This window comes from Colletes gigas, unplaced genomic scaffold (assembly GCF_013123115.1).
Source record: "Colletes gigas isolate AHSC1104 unplaced genomic scaffold, ASM1312311v1 Colletes_gigas_Sc00013, whole genome shotgun sequence".
In the NCBI taxonomy this organism is placed as follows: domain Eukaryota; kingdom Metazoa; phylum Arthropoda; class Insecta; order Hymenoptera; family Colletidae; genus Colletes; species Colletes gigas.
Window position 1 is genome coordinate 5908583 of NW_025106642.1, and position 17497 is coordinate 5926079.

The 17497-nt window shown below is 30.4% G+C and overlaps 3 protein-coding genes and 1 long non-coding RNA gene across 4 annotated transcripts; 2 read left to right on the forward strand and 2 right to left on the reverse strand.

The window, feature by feature from the left end:
• The first annotated feature begins 1981 nt into the window (after positions 1 to 1981).
• LOC122399490 (Fanconi anemia group D2 protein) lies at positions 1982 to 7766 on the forward strand. The gene is made up of 16 exons (XM_043400192.1): positions 1982 to 2371; positions 2434 to 2841; positions 2958 to 3231; positions 3321 to 3680; positions 3775 to 4135; positions 4215 to 4648; positions 4772 to 4863; positions 4956 to 5130; positions 5213 to 5470; positions 5543 to 5876; positions 5940 to 6255; positions 6330 to 6536; positions 6631 to 6928; positions 6998 to 7215; positions 7339 to 7547; positions 7641 to 7766. Exons 1-16 carry the CDS (start codon positions 2212 to 2214, stop codon positions 7764 to 7766), a joined length of 4230 nt encoding a protein of 1409 aa, XP_043256127.1. The 5' UTR covers positions 1982 to 2211.
• A 150-nt stretch (positions 7767 to 7916) lies between these two features.
• On the reverse strand, positions 7917 to 10484 carry LOC122399393 (transport and Golgi organization 2 homolog). The gene is made up of 5 exons (XM_043400048.1): positions 9879 to 10484; positions 9554 to 9804; positions 9017 to 9266; positions 8637 to 8855; positions 7917 to 8194 (listed from the first exon to the last, which is right to left on the reverse strand). The coding sequence occupies exons 2-5, from the start codon at positions 9693 to 9695 to the stop codon at positions 7981 to 7983; spliced, it is 825 nt and encodes a 274-aa protein (XP_043255983.1). The 5' UTR covers positions 9696 to 9804; positions 9879 to 10484; the 3' UTR covers positions 7917 to 7980.
• Positions 10485 to 10588: 104 nt separating this feature from the next.
• On the forward strand, positions 10589 to 15463 carry LOC122399395. The gene is made up of 4 exons (XR_006259268.1): positions 10589 to 10785; positions 14442 to 14481; positions 14697 to 14793; positions 15308 to 15463. It is a non-coding gene; the product is annotated as an uncharacterized LOC122399395 (long non-coding RNA).
• Positions 11528 to 17070, reverse strand: LOC122399394 (chitin synthase chs-2-like). Its single transcript, XM_043400050.1, has 16 exons — positions 16932 to 17070; positions 16559 to 16855; positions 16287 to 16499; positions 15848 to 16198; positions 15343 to 15740; positions 15017 to 15254; positions 14652 to 14926; positions 14361 to 14571; positions 13866 to 14113; positions 13568 to 13760; positions 13242 to 13396; positions 12813 to 13112; positions 12530 to 12720; positions 12117 to 12426; positions 11861 to 12037; positions 11528 to 11799 (listed from the first exon to the last, which is right to left on the reverse strand). Exons 1-16 carry the CDS (start codon positions 17068 to 17070, stop codon positions 11566 to 11568), a joined length of 3930 nt encoding a protein of 1309 aa, XP_043255985.1. The 3' UTR covers positions 11528 to 11565.
• Between the last annotated feature and the right edge of the window lie 427 nt (positions 17071 to 17497).

Genomic DNA, 17497 nt, shown 5'->3' on the forward strand with positions numbered 1-17497 from the left:
TCACGTGACACCGATCTATCGCTACATCCGTTCTGGGTACACTCCGTAATATAGATCATCAGGATGATCGACATTAACTCACACAAATCCCGAAGCATCTACTACAGATAGAAACCAGTCACCGATCGATCCACGCGTTCAAACTGATGTGTTTAAAAGTACAGGAATTTTCGTGTCACGCCTCGCGATCAATTTTGTATCGAGCGAAAAAAGTATTCAAATGCTTTGTTCGCCTACGAATTTTACAAACCTGGCCAAGATTTTTAGAAAGCGTCGGACCTGTTCGCGATCGAACCGTAAAGTTTGTCAAATGTTTTCGTAAAACAGGAAACTTTTGCTCCAGCTAATTTCTGTATCTTGCGCTCGCGCGCACACACATGGTTTGATTGCTCGTTAACGGCCAGCACGGCATAGGGGAGCATCCCCAATGACCAGAGGATGTGCGGGAAGTGGCGCGGGAACCGCGTTAAGAATCGCTTTGCGGGTCAAATCTTTTTTTACGAATCGAACCACCCCTTGATTTTCGTAAAGCATTTTAACGAATTCGCCTCGAGATAGAATCGCTCGAAGAATACTGAAATTAAAGGTATTTGAAATTTAGTAATCTGTTTGGACCAATAATCTCGATTGCGAAAGTAATCCGTGTAAAACAAAACAAACAATCGATGAAACTTTTATTCCATTTATCATCTTTGGTAGTCTCCGCTTGCAGCAATCATTTCGTAGTCAGACCTGGTAATCGGTAACAATTACCGATGATGAAGCATTCCTCGAGTTGATCAGCCGTGGACTTAGAAACGTTATTTCTTACGCTGCAATAATATGATTTAATTTAAACTCTTGTAACTACTGCGTCCCTTTTTTTCAAAATGAAGAAGTCGCGACTGTGATTGGCGAGCATTATCGTTCAATGATTTTATCTTTTATTTAGCGTGAATTGCATGGATTTAATTAAGATGGCGCCTCGTGCCACGATTCTGTTGATACTATCGTTTTATCTAGATCGAAGTTCAATAACAAGATTACTTCGAGAAATACAATTGTCAAGTGTCGCCATTAGACTTTTTCTTATAAGGTCGTGTTAAGTCTCGTGTTTATACCAACAAACCACAAACTGTTGAAGATATTAAAGCAAACATCGTTCATATTATTAGTGAAATACAGTCGGATTTATGTACTAGAATCATCGGAAATTGATTTTACGTGTTCGCTTCACTAAACGCAATCGTGGTGGTCATTTAAATGATATTGTACAGGGTGATTCTCCCGCCAATAGACTCGAAAGAAATGCCGCCACTTTAACACGGAAGCGATAATCCCGTGTATGGTTATAGTCGTAGCCCGATGAAGAGGTCAATATTGTTGCTTCATCGATCGGTTGACAATGACAACTATTATAACGGAGACAACACTACTTGAATTTATTAAAAAAGTGGCTTAAAAATATGCACTTATGTTCTTGTGAAATTCTTTCAACAAGAAATGTTGAAAATGTGTTTCCTCTATGTACGGTTGAGATGGTGGCAGGCGTGTAGATGAAAGTATGTGTGGTGACAGAGTATAAGTCCCTAGCCTGTTTTCTGTATAGTTTATGAACGCTCTATGTTCATGATGTAGTTGCCATAGGTTGGCGACGCGAGTGTTGCGCCATCTGTAGGAGATAATATATACTAGGCGCGGAAGAGACGCTCTCTTCTGCCTGGTGACTAACATGTGTAACGCGTCACGATAGTGAGTTGTTATTGTTACAAACATTTAGTAATTTCCTTATATCACCCGCATATGGAAGTGTGTAACGACAGCTACATGAAAAGCGCGGTAGCAAAGCCATTGAAAACACTCCTTGCGAATGCATTCCAAAACGCAGTATTTACTACTCCCAACCAGGGAACCAATGAAAAGGCAGTCGAGAACAAAGTGCAAGCCTCGTCTTCGAAAACGACGCCAAATCATTCGATCTCGTACCGTTGTAGCGAAACCTCTGAAGAATTACAAAATGTATTTTGATTGTTTTATTTTTCCGTGTATTTTCGCGTCTAAATTTTCTCCAGATATCCAATATCCCTAGCGATATACTAGAAGTGCATCGAGAACGACAATAGTAACGATGAATTAGCTGTATCCCCTAGCAGAGCGGTGAGTAAAGTATGCAGTAATTACGCGCCAAAAGTCATTGTACATGGTCGTACTCAAAAGTACAATCAGTAAATTATGGATAAGAGAAAATTGAAATTTAAAGGTGGATTGCACAAAAATTTAATAGGAAGTCAGATATCATCGAAAAATGAAACTTCTAAATCTAAAACTCAAAATAACGGATGTTCAACAAGTAAAATCTTGTTGTTAAGTGGAAAAACGTTCTCAAGTCAAAGTAAGTCGGTCAAAGAGATTTTCAAGTCATAACAAAATTGTTGACCGAAAGGATATTTGTAGGTCAAAGTAAATCATCGAACGATGGAACATTCTCGAATAGTAGTAAATCATTCAAGGAAGAAGGATCAGTACGTAATATCAAAAAAACATCGAAAAAAGATACACCGTCGCGTAAACGCAAGTTGTCAAACTTTAATGAGTCAAGAAACAAAGATGATGATGATGCTGATGATGTTGATGATGATTTTGGACTTCCGATAGCAGAATCTACAATATTAAAGAAAAGACGAGACGATTCAAATATTGTACAACCACAATGTGAAAATGTTAATCGCAAAAGTGCTTTGATTAATCCATCGATTACTTTACAGAATAATGTTAGTGTAACTTCCAATACGCAATGTAAATTTGTTGAATTTTTACATGAATCAGGCGTTAAATTAAATCCAGTTGCTCCACATATGCTTAGTAAGTGTTAATTAAATATTTATAGATTTTGTAATTAATATATTAAGAACTGATATATTTGCATGAAATATAAATATGTTTGTTCGTTAATAAGATATTTAATTAAATTGTTGCAGGTAAAGACATTATAAAAGTTAGACAAAAAATGAGAGAATTATTAAATTCTAAAAAATATGAGAAAGCAAAATTAATTGACTTAATGGAGAAGTATTTTGAGAATGAACAGAATTTTGAAAATGCACTGGTCAATATGGAAGTATTTGTTAATAACGAAGTGTCGCAAGTTTTACATAATTCGTCTCTTATAAAAATCTTATTGCAAGTCTCTGAATTACATCCAGAAATATATAGTAGTCTTTTGACTAAACTCAATGAATCTATACTGATGGTGTAAGTATATTCTATAGAATTAAATCAAGTGATTTTTCATCATTGTTAAAGATATTTCCTTTATAAATCCTTGAAACATACTCTTTCAGTGATTCCATTGAAACAATACCCTGGGCTACTTCATTGTTACAACAATTCCGTTTCTTGGATGTTGTAACTAATTCTGACGCTTTAACTAATAGTTTAGAACAACTGTTAGAATCATGTCCTACATGGTTTCAAAGTGAATTAATTCTAGTTTTACCTGATATCGTGACCGATAAACAACATCAAATTGTTGCTGAAATTTTGGATAAAGTACTAGAAGAGAACCCTGAAATAACAAGTTTAATTCTGAATTGTATGAGCAATCTAAATCTTGGAAAAGAATACTTGGATGAATATAAGAATAAAATATTAAACTTGTTGAAAACAAACATAAAAATAAATGCAATACCAGCAGTTGTGAAGTATGTTTAATTATTAGGATATATTTGATTCTATATAATTAAGTTATATAATTTGATTAATTTTTTAGTATTAACATCGATTAACTTCTTGTAGATTTGTTTTAGAAGACTGTACAAATATGGATATTTTCAAAAAAACCTTAACAGTACTTCGTAATGTTGACATACAACCTCTTGTTGGAGAGAAAGTTGTGGAATGTTATAAAAATCAGTTGAATATAGTTAATGCCATAAAAATGAATATGCTTCTTTCCAAAAATATAGTAAATACAACGATTACAGTTATAAAAGATATTACCCAAGATCCAAAACCATTAGACATCATTCTTTTACTTCTTATATTTTCAATAACGGAGATAAAAAGGAAAAATGTTGAAACCATATTTAAACAACACATACGCTCTGGTTTTTATAGAGCAAGTTTATTTAGTTCATTGTATAACGACTATAAACAGGTCTGTATAGTATAGACTTAAAATAATGCGAAATATTATTCTAAAATCCTTTTAAAAATAATCTTGCAATTTATTTCAGGTCATACAGGAGTTACAGCCTGCAGCATTACAGTTATCAAGTAATTTGCTAAAAACAGACGAACGTGTATTTATTGACTTTGCTATTGATTGGTTTCGCTTGCAGTTCATATGCCATAAAGAAAATGTATTTAAACAGCGCGAAATTTTAGAAAGAATCATATTTCTTATGGGCGATAATGATCAAACGGTGAAAAATGCTTTAGCGTTTCTTTGTAAAATGGTAACAAAAGAAGAAGAGAGACAATGTTTAGCGCCGCATTGTAATCATCTTCGCATTTTACTCGAAAAGATGGATAATTTGGGTTTAGAAGAAGTTGGCACATTGAACGATTTATTGCAAAATTTATGCATAAATTCCAGTTCTATATCCGATGCTTTACGGGATGATCTCTTCATACTTCTTCAGAAACAGTTGTCTAACTTCAAACCACTGTATGTATCAATTAAGTGTTAAAAGATTAGATTAGAAAAGCTAAATCGATATTGCATATATTTGTAATAAAAAATTGTAAAAATTGCAAGCAAATTTTAAATGCTTTTATTTATGTGTTTTAGAATAAAATGTAAAGGTGTCTTGGGAGCAGTTATGGCAATAAAACATTTAATGAAGAAAGCTGAAACTTCTAATACAGCTTATAACTTATTTAGTGCGTATTGTGAAGAATTTAATTATATAATGCATACAAAAAAAATGATAAAACTTTGTATTTACGCATTTACATACACTTTGGTTTCATAGAGACAGCACTGAACAATGTCAAGAATTGCCCAAGATCACAAGCATTATTTTATGATCAATTAACAATTATCATTTCTCAAACTCAAGAAACTGATATAGAGTTTATAACGAAACTTTCAAATTACATTGAAGAAGAATTTATTAACACAAATATGATCGAGAAACTCTCTTATAGGTATACAGTATTTTGTAACTTTTACTTATATTTTATGTGTATACCTATGTTGATACTTTATAATATTTAACACTATGTTTAGTGGAGAATTAGAACCTAAATTTGGATTGAACAGAGCAGAAGATGAACCACAAAATTGTGTTCTAACGTTTGAAAATAAAAAATATGGTGCTATTGTACCAATTTTGTTTAAACTTCTCAGAACTTGTTGTGTAAGACTTAGTGAAAATGGAAATTTAAACGCCATAGATTCTCTCTTGGGATGTGCAATATTAATGCCACAAAATTTTGACATAGCTGAAAATTCAATTATGGACTTAATAATATGTTGTATCAATTGGTAAGTTAAAAATTGAATTGGAAAACAAAAGTACAGTGTAATTTTATAAAATTAATAAATAATAAATTTCAGGTTTCGAGAAGTAATCAATGGTTTTGTTATGCAAAAAGATACCTTATTACAAAAGCAAATAGTAAAGCGACTTGACAATTTGATATATTTACAAACCGAATTGAGTACATTGTTCTCTTTGTGTGATACAAAATATCAACCATCTCCATGTTACTTCCACCATTTTCCAGTACCGCAATTTGTAAAAATTGAGAAAAAAGTTGGAAAGAAAGGTAAAAAAAAGAAAAAAGTATCCGAAGACAAATCTGTTAATTCGAGTGAAATTACAAGCTGGGAATTAGGTTCTTTAATTTGTTCTAAAAATCCAATGTATTTTAGAAGATTGGATGCAACGGTACGAATATATTTTAAAAATGTACTCGTGATTATAATTTTTTAATTGAAACTATTTTTACAGATAGTGCATCTGTTGGATATAAAACCAGAATTAAATTCAACACAATCTACAGATCATAGTATATCTGTGAAACAGGTATGTTTCATTATAAAAGAACTCCTGGGAATCTTTGAGCATGATAACAGCGAAGATTTTGTAAGAGACTTAATTGAGTTATTACCTAAAATTTGTTCAAAATTGGGAGATATTGTGGACACTTTGAGAGAGTGTGGTGATGATCAAAATAAAGAAGCTGCTAGATTATTATTATGTCTCCTAACAAAAATATTTAACTGGAAAGGTTTTGAAAGTGTCACTTTCAATCTGTTATTACGAGGTATACCATAGTCTGACTTTATATTAGTCCATAAAAACTTCTGCGACTTTAATAACATTTGAATCTTTTTTCAGACGGTTTACGAACTTTAGCATGTCAAGTAGATAAAAGCAATGGTATGTTGCGATCTTGCAAAGAACTTGTTACAGAATCATGTAAATATTTTGAGTCTTTATCGGATATTGCTACGCAAATATCATTAGCTATTTCATTAATTAATATGTGTCAATCATTAATGAAGCATTCTGAATCTTATACGAAGGAAAATAAAGAAAAATATGGTAAGCAATATTATATACAATTCGTAACAGATAACTGCTACACGAATTAAAATACTTAAGTCACACGTACAAGTAATACTAATACATTTTCTAGCGAAAATGGCATTTGGATTTTTAAGTCTTCAGTGGCCAGAAGACAAACAATTTAGTCCTCAGTATAAAATAGCAGTAATTGGATTATTAAATAGTTGGATTGATAACGAACCATTACCACTAAACACAGCAACACAAATTTTGGAATGGCTTCCAGATGAAACTTCGAAGTTAGTGAAACCTCAAGACTGTTTAAGTAGAATACCATCGATAAAAAGAAATAACTTCCATTTCTTATTTAAGAAAATATTTGATGGTCTAATAAATGGTGTGAAAGTAGCACTACCGTTAATTAACAGGTACGCATCTTCTGTTATTTGAATTGCTTTGCATTGATTAATTGTTTTAAATAATTGATTGTTTTTTAGAGATCCAAAAAGAATAGAATTATGGTTTGAAGTTGCAGCCAACGTTCAAAAATTAGTTCAAATATCTAAAACTTTGACTACAAAAAGTAATATATTGATTTTTATGAAACATATGCCCATGTTATTGAAATATTTTTTAAACTTTGGAATGCCGGTTCTTGAGTACAACTTAAAGTATCAAACAGACGATGTTACCAAAATATTGAAAATGATGCAGGGTAAAAATCTTATTTCATATAATAAAAACGGAGTAATGAAATGCAGTAAAATTACTAACATGATAGAATTTATGTACGTTAATGTACTACAAATATATAAAATAGATATAACGCGTATTTTAGGAGGCACACGATATTTACACACAATATGTTGCGATAGCGCGGAAAAGAAAGATCTTACATTAACAAAACACATTCCTGCCGCCAAGTCTGTACTAGAAAGATTACTTTACAGTGTAAAAGGAATGTTGGTACTTAATAATAGCCCTGCTGCCTTTTGGATGGGTAACCTTCTTAATAAAAATTTAGAAGGCCAAGAGATCCTCTCACAGGTTTGTCAATTATACGACATATATTTCTACAAAATATGTAATATTTTTATACTTAATTTAAATTGTATTTGATGTTTGCACTAATAATTCTAGAGTGTATCGTCAGAAGGAAGTACTTTACCGAATTCTGATATTACCGATGATATAACTAACGTAGCATCGGATATATTAGAGAGTGATTCAGACGATGATCTTGTTGAAGATGATGACTCGTCATAATTTTTTTTATTGAAAATTAAAAAGGAACAATTAAACTAAATTAAAACTACACTTTTTATAACGATAAAATTATTTATTTAAAACTTATATTTTTTAGTATTTACACAGTTTATTTTCAAAAACGTATGCATTTCAATTGTTGTAAATATTTTCAATTTATAATGTAACTAATATGACACTGGACGCACAAATATTGTGTTTATTTTCATAACGTCTACTTGTTTTTACTTAAGATGTTGCTGAATATCTGGCGCTTCCACGTTAAATCCGGCATAAGCGTTTCTTCGATAAATGTCATTTCACCATTTCCATTAACTAGCAGTATAGAATGAGTTCGTGTACAGTATTCGCTGCCAGATATAAAAATAGAACTCAATTTTTCGTACATTTTTGGAGACCGTTTCTGTAATTCTGGATCTGGTAGATATCTATGAATATTTGAAATATTATAAAATAAATGCGTTGATAATCTTAGAATAGATGCATATGATACTTCAACATAAGGGGGCGCGTATCGTAATTTTTACGATTATAAGTATTTTATAACTTAACATGTTAGAACTGTAAGAAATAACTATCTATGGTCAATGAATAGATTAGTTAAACTAATCTTTTCTTGAGGATTCCAATTTATATGCTGGTATAATAAATAATTAGTACTTAAATTTCTACGTGAATTTTCAATTAGCGATTTTAATTCTTCTACAATATTTATTTGAACATTAGAATTTGCGTATGAAACAAGTAAAAGAGTCGATTGATAAAAAAAAAAGTGTATAACCGATTTTGCCATAAAATTTACGTGTACGCGCCCCATGGAAAAGTATCATATGATATAGAATTCATAAATCTTCATATAATGCATCATACTTCTCTTTTGACTTTAAAAATTTTAGGAGCCTTTCAATCAGATCTGCTTGCTCTGATACTTTAACATTATTAACAATATTTTTGAATTTTTCTTTTCCTCCATCAACCTTCTTGTAAGGTACACTGAGGCCACTATTACTAAACCCTAGTACAGCATCCTGACTCGAAGAAGGTCCTGTTGATTTTGTGGAACTACTTAGGTAATCAATATTTCCATTGCTAAATAAATAAATAAATACAAGTAATTATTTATTTATCGATTAAAAGTAACTATAATAAAATTCTTTTCAAAACTTAATAATTCTTAACAAGACAATGTATTATAGTTTCTATTAAAATTATTTCCTATTACTGAAGATCATTAGAAATTCTTTACATACTGTAAATTAATTAAAACCAAAAGATATGGATTATACGGTTGTTCATTTTGATTTTCTTTGTGTAATTTCTCCAAGTATGAAATTGCAGAATCGTTTGAAGTTATAAAATTAGGTATTAAAGAACCTCTCCCCTTTTTTGGAATGTCACTTGAATCTTCCTCATTAGATAAATTTAAAATAGCACCAGCCATTCCTGTTATTGACAGAGCTAACCAGGTTCCACCTTCTTTACCAGGTTCCATATCAGTACCTGCCAAATGACAAATTACTTTTTTATCTTATATCATACATTTCTATATTATTTATCATATACTTGAATTTCAATTAATTATATATTTTAACAGTTATCTTAATTCTGATTTCAATGGTATACTTTATGTTGTCAAATGTAATGACAGAAGTTACTATCTATGAGAATGTAATATTTTTTTTTACACAAAACACTATCTTGGTTTTTCAATTATATTCAGTATTTTATAAGAAATTGATTATAAACCACCAGATTTATATTTATTAAAAAATAATTTTTTAACATACCTCCCAAACATTCTGGATGATTTTTCCAATAATGAGCTAGTAATGCAGGACGTTTAAAGTATTCATCGCGATTTGTAGCCAAAATTAATCGATAGGACTCGGAATCAGCATCAGGATTGCGATAAATAAATAGTATACACATTATTAATACAATTCATTAGATTCTATATATTACTCTACTGTTCTCTGGACATTCGACTTGAAATATCGGATAGTTGTGTTCAACAACATGTGACCTCGACGAGGATTCTCTGAAAATCTGCGTATCAGTTATCAGTTCTTCCATTGGTCTGCCTGGCTCGGTCGGCTTATCGAGTATGTGTACCTTTAGTAGCTGTTTTATTTCTCCAAGGACAGCTGTCAAAAGAGAGCACTCTGGTCTAATAAAATCATATTTCTCTGAGTCGAGAATTCTGGTCTGCAAAGATCTTTCACAAACTTTGGTTCCTTTGAACATAAACATGAGCAAAGTCCATTCTTCACATATTGAGTATAAATTTAATCAGCTGTTTATACTCAATCGTGTTAATAACATACATATGTATACATATGCTCATTCATAGGAATAATAAAAATAATTTCTTTTTTTTCGATAGTTAAAACATGATCAAGGGGTCTTAAAACGTGTAAATTGTTCTTTCATTAGGACCTTGCTTATATGTGTGTGCCTATATAGCTCGAAACGTAAAAATGCGTGGGCAGATTCGAAATTGTATGTCGCGAGGACGGACTTCAGCTGTTCAAGAGCAAAAAGGAAAAGCTTCCATTCACTTTCTTTATCGATTTCCCGAAGTTGCATGAAGTGCTGACCTGGCGTAACATGTGGCTCGTGTGTTAGGATATGTCGGTTTTCCCCGCCACTCCGTTAAACGCTAAGAAAGTTCGTCGTTGCTAATGTCGACGTCGATGTACTCAATAATGCCAGATTTAGCCACACTGGCGCTGGCTCCGAGAGATAGGCAAAATGGACCGGTGTTTTAGCGTCACGCTTGCAAATATATATTTCATGACAGTGCTAAAATCCGAATATGGCGTTGAAATTAAACAAAAGTAATATAATGGATCACTTGCTTAACAAAATAACCGATTATTCAATTACAGATTATAAAAATTAATCAATTTTTAATTTTCATTTGTTATCAAGTTACCTAGAAAAAGGAGTGACAAGGTTAGAAAAATGTGTACAATCAAATGGACTTCAGTTTAATTTGACAACAAATACAGTATATAAGGTAAACATGGTAAATATTTACTTTAATGGCATTGCCCTAAATCTGTTTATTTTTGGGGGATTTTTCAAAAAAGACTGTATTTCAGCATTGAAAAGAAATATAGATTTTGAAACAATTCGAAACAAAATAAACAGATTTAGAGTAAAGCCACTAAAGTAAATAGTTGCTATAAATAAATGTAAGAAATACGTCAGTAATTAAAATTATTCATTGTTGTCTTCCAAAAATGTTGGATTATCATATTCATGGTTTGTCGTTGCTTTGGTATTACTCTCTTTGGAACTAAAATTTGATGTTTCGTTCTTTTCGTTATCATTTTGCTGACATTTTTTGCGTTCTTCTATAATCTCAGTACGACGGGTCTCGAATGCTTCTATAACATCTTTTGATACATGCGAAGACATTATCTTAGAAAAACCTGCGACAATATATTTAACATAAAATATGTATTTTTTTTAAATGTAAGCTTTATTCATTAACTATGTTTCATTATTAATGTAGTGTAATGAACTAATATGATATGATATTAAATTATAAGTAAATACCAGATGTATGAGGTTCTTTTAGTTTCTTATGAAAGAGTGCTTCAAGATTAGTAGGCATCCTTGGAACATTCCGAGTCTCCTCTACTAGCTCTCGAATTGTTTTCTGTTTTTCTGAATATCCCATTATATTGCTCTTTAAAATATTTGTTGTGTCATTTTCTATTGCACTTTGTAATCCTTGAACTATTTGATTTGCATGTTTATTAGTAATTAAATTGTTTGATGAATAATCCACCTAAAAATTGAATATATTTTTATAAAAGTAATTCTTCGACGAAAGTAATTCTATGTATAACATTACTTTGTCACGGAAAGGTAGTTTTAATTTCACATTAGCAATGATGTGAGTAAATGTATCGAATCGGTGAATTAACATTGCCAAGAATTGCATGCATAGAATAAGAACATATGCAACAATAAAGAGACATCCAACTGGTTCCAAATGCAAGTACTGCTTGGATACATGTACCTAAAAGAAAGTTTTAAGTAATATTGATACAATATTTCATATTGAGATTAATAATACTTACTTCGTCCATGTCCTGTATACAAGTAATATTGTACAAAATAGCAAAAGGCCACTGAATGTGCAAGATGTCCTTATTAAGTTGCAACAAAAAAATTGCTACTACGAATATAATATTTAATGTAAAAAACTTCAAGAGACATTCGTTACGTATATTTATCAATCCTTTTGCAATACTTCTCTGCAAAAAAATTTTACGTTCGTAAAAATTGTAGTTTCAATTTTTGAATTAAAAAAATTTATTATCAAAACGATCATACTTGTTTTACTAAATCCTTTTCAATCGGATGTAAATATTTTTCGATAAGTTGCTTCCAAAATTCCTCCTCCGAGGTAGAAAGAAAATCTACTTTTCCATTTTGCATATGTTCATCTTTAAGCCAATTAGGATTGATCAAATAATTCGAAAATCCTTTATAAAATGTACTAGATGTTTCTTCTGAAATTTCACTTTCTGAATCTGTATCTTCGCGCAAATCATTTTTAGTAATTTGCAATTCGGTTTGTTTACTATATGTTTTATTGTCTTTATCATTTTTTTCTTCTACAATGTCTTTTGATATACTGCTACTTCTGTAATTATTACAAATTTGAATTTATTCAAGAATGATTAGTTCATAATAAAATTAACCCATATAAAATTCAAAATTAGAATGTGATTTATATTTTATACCTTTCCATTCTTTCCAAACGAATGTTTATCTCGTTTAAAGAATTATAAATAGAGTTTAAATATGTCTCTTCTTCTGAATTTTTCTTTGTACAAAAATCACACTTGAACAATTTAGCCCATGAAAAATTTGCCCACTTAGATTTTTCATCGTGCTGTGATTTATTTGTTTTTGTAAATTGTTTTTCTGATATCTATAAAAAAAAATGTATATTGTTCAAATTACAAGTATGCGGAAAGTAAATAATGTAATTAAATAGCATGCAACGTGGTTTTATAAAACTACCTTAATTTGTTCTTTAGTCTCTCTTGTACCCCATGTAACATTATGAACATTAAAGATAGAGAAGATAATAAGTAACATATACATTGATGGTACAGTAGCATAATAAACGATTGCAGTACTCAGGCATGAAAATTCCTGAGGATGCATAAGACCTGTCAGTAGAAATTGACCGACTGTAATGTAAAAAAGAAGAGTATTGGGTGCAAAAGATCCTTCTGTTGCTATTTCAATTAATATTCCAACTAGAACAATTATCATTACCAAGGCATATATGACAGTGATAATTTCAGCTGCTATGAGCTGTAAAAATATTAATACATAATTAATATATAATTCCATTGTTAATTTAAAAATAATTATCTGTTTTATACTTTTGTTAAACTTCTAAAACAAAATATTTGTGTACATTGTTTTATTGTAAGCAATTACCTGAATTTGTTCCTCGCAAAGGAAACAAATTATAAGAAAGATAATAATTGGAATCAGATGATACCAAAAACTTGGCCATTGACCTATTTGGAAAGAGATAACAAATGCACTAGCCATCATTAAATAGATGAAAGATGGTCCAATGACAGTACTACCTGTAAAATAATACTTAACGTTTAGATATAGATGTACAATATATATTTTTATTTTACGTTAAAAATAACTAAGAAGACAGTTACTTTTGAAATAGAAGGTATTGTATATACAATTATACTAGTATTTATTATAAATATTATAATTTTGTTTAATTATTTAAAGTTAACTACCTAATAAAATCCACTGATACATTATGTAGGGCAACGAAATATTATTATTTACTTTCCGAGTTTCCTTTGATGTACTCAATAAATCAAAGATATTAGCAACTGTTGATGGAATCCATCGACGGCGTTGAATGTAGAAATCTTTGAATGATTCTGGAGCATGCGTGTAAGCATCACCAGCTGCACAATATTGTATCTAATCGAGTAAAATAAAGAAAAGTTAAACCAAAGAAATTTTACGAAAATGCAAATTGAATAATAAAGAATCATCAATTAAACTTTATAGTTCAAATATTCTTACTTTACAACCAATTTGCAAGAGTAACGTACAAAGCCATCGATCTTCTCCTTGATCGTACTGAATATAATGTCTGGGCTCAGTCGGTGTAGTTGCATATTTTGCTATAATATTATGCTGCATTAAAGCCTTTGCTCTGAAAAGAGAGAAACAACCTGGGCTGCAGAGGACAGAACCTATTACGTGTTCTGTTGATTTTTGAAGCCAATGACCTAGCGCATATTCAAATTTCTGGAACCAAACCATCGGACCTATGTACAAAAATATATATATCTCTAACATGGTCAAAATGCGTTGATTTATTCATTTTTTAATAATTGTGTTATGCTTTTGTACAATATGTCCGCCTGAAATGTCTACACACAATTATTTCTTTAAATATTAAAAATACAAGAAAATATTTCAGATGAAACTTACATGATATTAAATGGGACATATCTCAGGGAAATAATTGTGTTTAGATATTTAAACCGAACATAGAGTAGAATACAGAAGTACCGCTTCCCACTGGATGTATTCGTCCACAGACTGCGCTTAATTCTTTATCTTTTTTCATTAAGTCTATTAATGCTTTAACAGCTTTTGGATGAAAATCGATGTCACCATCTAACGTTAAGATGTAAGTATTTTCTGCTGTTAATTCCTTATGCTCAATATTCATTGATGAACTCATTAAGCGATAGCCAAGAAGATAATACATGTACATGACCTATAATAATTTAATAACAAACATAGAATAGAAAAACATAACTTTCTTATTTTGCTTAATACGTATGTCATAAAATGTACCTGACTCCACCGTTTCCTGTGTCTTATTTTATTTTTATCCTTAAGGTGCACTATCAAACGTGACTTCCCTGGTAAAGTCCAAACCAGTTGACCGCCATAAGGTGTCGGACATTTTATTGGCGGTGACAAACATATACCACAAGTTTGTATCTTTTCTTGTATGGTTTCCATAAATGTTGCTACATACTGGTTTATCTGTGTTTCATTTTCATTGTGGTCACAAATTTCAGAACAACCATATTTACAGCGAAATGCATCGTCAAATAATATATGTGCTAAAATAATCGTTGAATTATATTTCTTCAATATTAACTTGTTACCAAAATAAATAAATTTAAATAATTTTGATTACAAATATTACTTGCTTTCAAGTTCATAATAATCTTTAATAGAAATTTTGTAGTATTTTTGTGTAACTTTCATAGCACATTGATCTTGATCTAGTCGTAATATACTTCCAATCAATTCGTTCATTTCTTCTTTGGTTTCGTGCCACATAGTCGCGCATGCATAAATTTGAGTGGCACAGATACTTCTTTTATTTATTATAGTATCATTTGAATATAGAGAATAAAAGCTTTGCATTTCTCTTAAGCTATCAATCTAAAAAGGAGTTTTTATTTTAAAAGTAATAATTAATGCAGTCTTACTTTCAGAAAAAGAGAAGAAATTGGACCTCGTGTTCTTTGACAGAATCTTCTACGTCGACGCTATTGGTTCTATGCTTCCTTTTATTTAATCCTATGAATTGATCAATCATAAGTGAATCGTAAGTTGAACTATAGAAAATTTTCTCCTTGAAAGCAAGTTTTTCTTTTTCATCAAACCATAAATGTTTTGTAATCCAAATTTGCGATAACCACCATATTATCCAGCACCAAATACGCCAACTTAGAACAAAATCTTTCATACTGCTGTAACTAGGTTCTTTGAAAAATAGGAAGTCTGGTATGAATTTATGAAAGGCGCACGAATCATCTTGTCTCATAACACAAAGTATTATTATTAATAAAATTGTTCCTGGGGTGGTTAAACTTAATGGAAAAGCAAAGCTGAATTTGTGCATTTGTGTTTTAAATGCAAATATTGCTGTAATGATATTAAAAACATTTAAATAGCATAAAATATAAGTTTCTTAAAATTTATGATTTTCATTTTGCATCTATTTATATTATTCCTGTAAAATTTTTTCTTACCTGACAGATATGTGACGAAAGTGCAGAAAATTTGAATTAAAAATATATTTAATGGTACAGAGGTATCTCCATTGATAATTAGATCTCTTTGTTGAAGAATATTTTCAGAATAATAATTGGATTCTAGTGTATTTGTAAGAAAAGAGTCATTTGAATTTTGAATTAATTCTACATTATATTTATTTTGACCTACACATTCAAAAAATTCTCGAATTTGAATCCCTTTAAAAATTGAAATCACAAGTCCGCATATAATAAAGATTAAAGATCTCCAAATTGCTACAAATCCTTGTAAAAAATAACAATTATTTCTAAGATCTGTATTTATCGTTGTCAACAACCTTATAAAACCTGTCCAAAGAATAGCAAAGTATTATAATTTAATGGTAACCACATGTATAATTATTGTTATTTAATCTTATTATTATTATTACATTACCAAAGTAACTGTGATCAGAAACATAATTTCGCCACCAACGACAGGAAGATAATAAGAGTGCTATAGGAAGAATCCATGTTATGGGATCGTAATATAAAAAGTTTTGTGAAAATAGTCCAGAAATTTGTGCAACTAATGCTAAAATATTACACAGCAGAATTAATAGACATATTGCAAGTGAACTTGTATCCCTTCGATTTTCAGAAAATAAACCTGTAATAAAAGCAATCGTATACTTTTCAACAATTTAGTTTATAAATGATTGTACTTACTTAGTAGAACAGGAATGAAACAAACACAACTAGAAATTGCTGCAGCATCTATGGAGTTCAATTTTGGAAGACTGTAGAATACTAAATGTGCTAAACCAATTGAATGAAGTGTCTCAATGATAAACAAAACTGCAATGCTTCGCTTTTTAGGCATTTTCTCTTTCTTTTTGAAAACAGAACACCATATAGATTGTAAAACATTGAAACCCTCTGGTATAAGAAACATAAATATAACGGTCCATGTCCAAATAATTATGCCTGTTCTTGATATTCTTGCTCTTAAGTTTTGATTAATATCTAAAATATAAAATATTGTTATAAAAGTCTATAATTATAAATTTCATTACATCTATAGGAAGAGCTTATAGGATACCTAAATAATCACAATATTCAATGGAGTTTTCTTCTTCAAGCTGAGAAATTGCAAATAGGACTGTACACTTAGCAACTAAACTGCTGCAAAGGACAATACAAAAAACGATGATATATACAAATACTTTAATAATGTGCATGGAAACATCCAACCATTGTTTATTTTGTAATGATGCACTTTTCTTTTCTATTCTGTAATATTTAAATGCATCCCATGGTAAAGCATCTTTTGAGATCCTAAAATTATGTACAATAATCATCAGTATATTTAAACAATATTTTAAATTGCAAATTATACAGTTAACTGGAAGCGTTTCATTCTTAAATACTTATATTGGAAAATCATGATTTTTGTAAATATTTAATTCGTGTAAAAATAAATAAATATAAATATAAATATTATTATACAATTAATTAATTCCCTTACGATTGTTCGGTTATTGAAGGCTCGTCTTCGATTTGAAAATAGTCGTCTGTATCACTTTCTAAATCGATGGACGACGATGAATTCAAATTTTTTTTTTTCTCTAACTTTGCCATGTCGACAATAGAATTCTATACCGATGT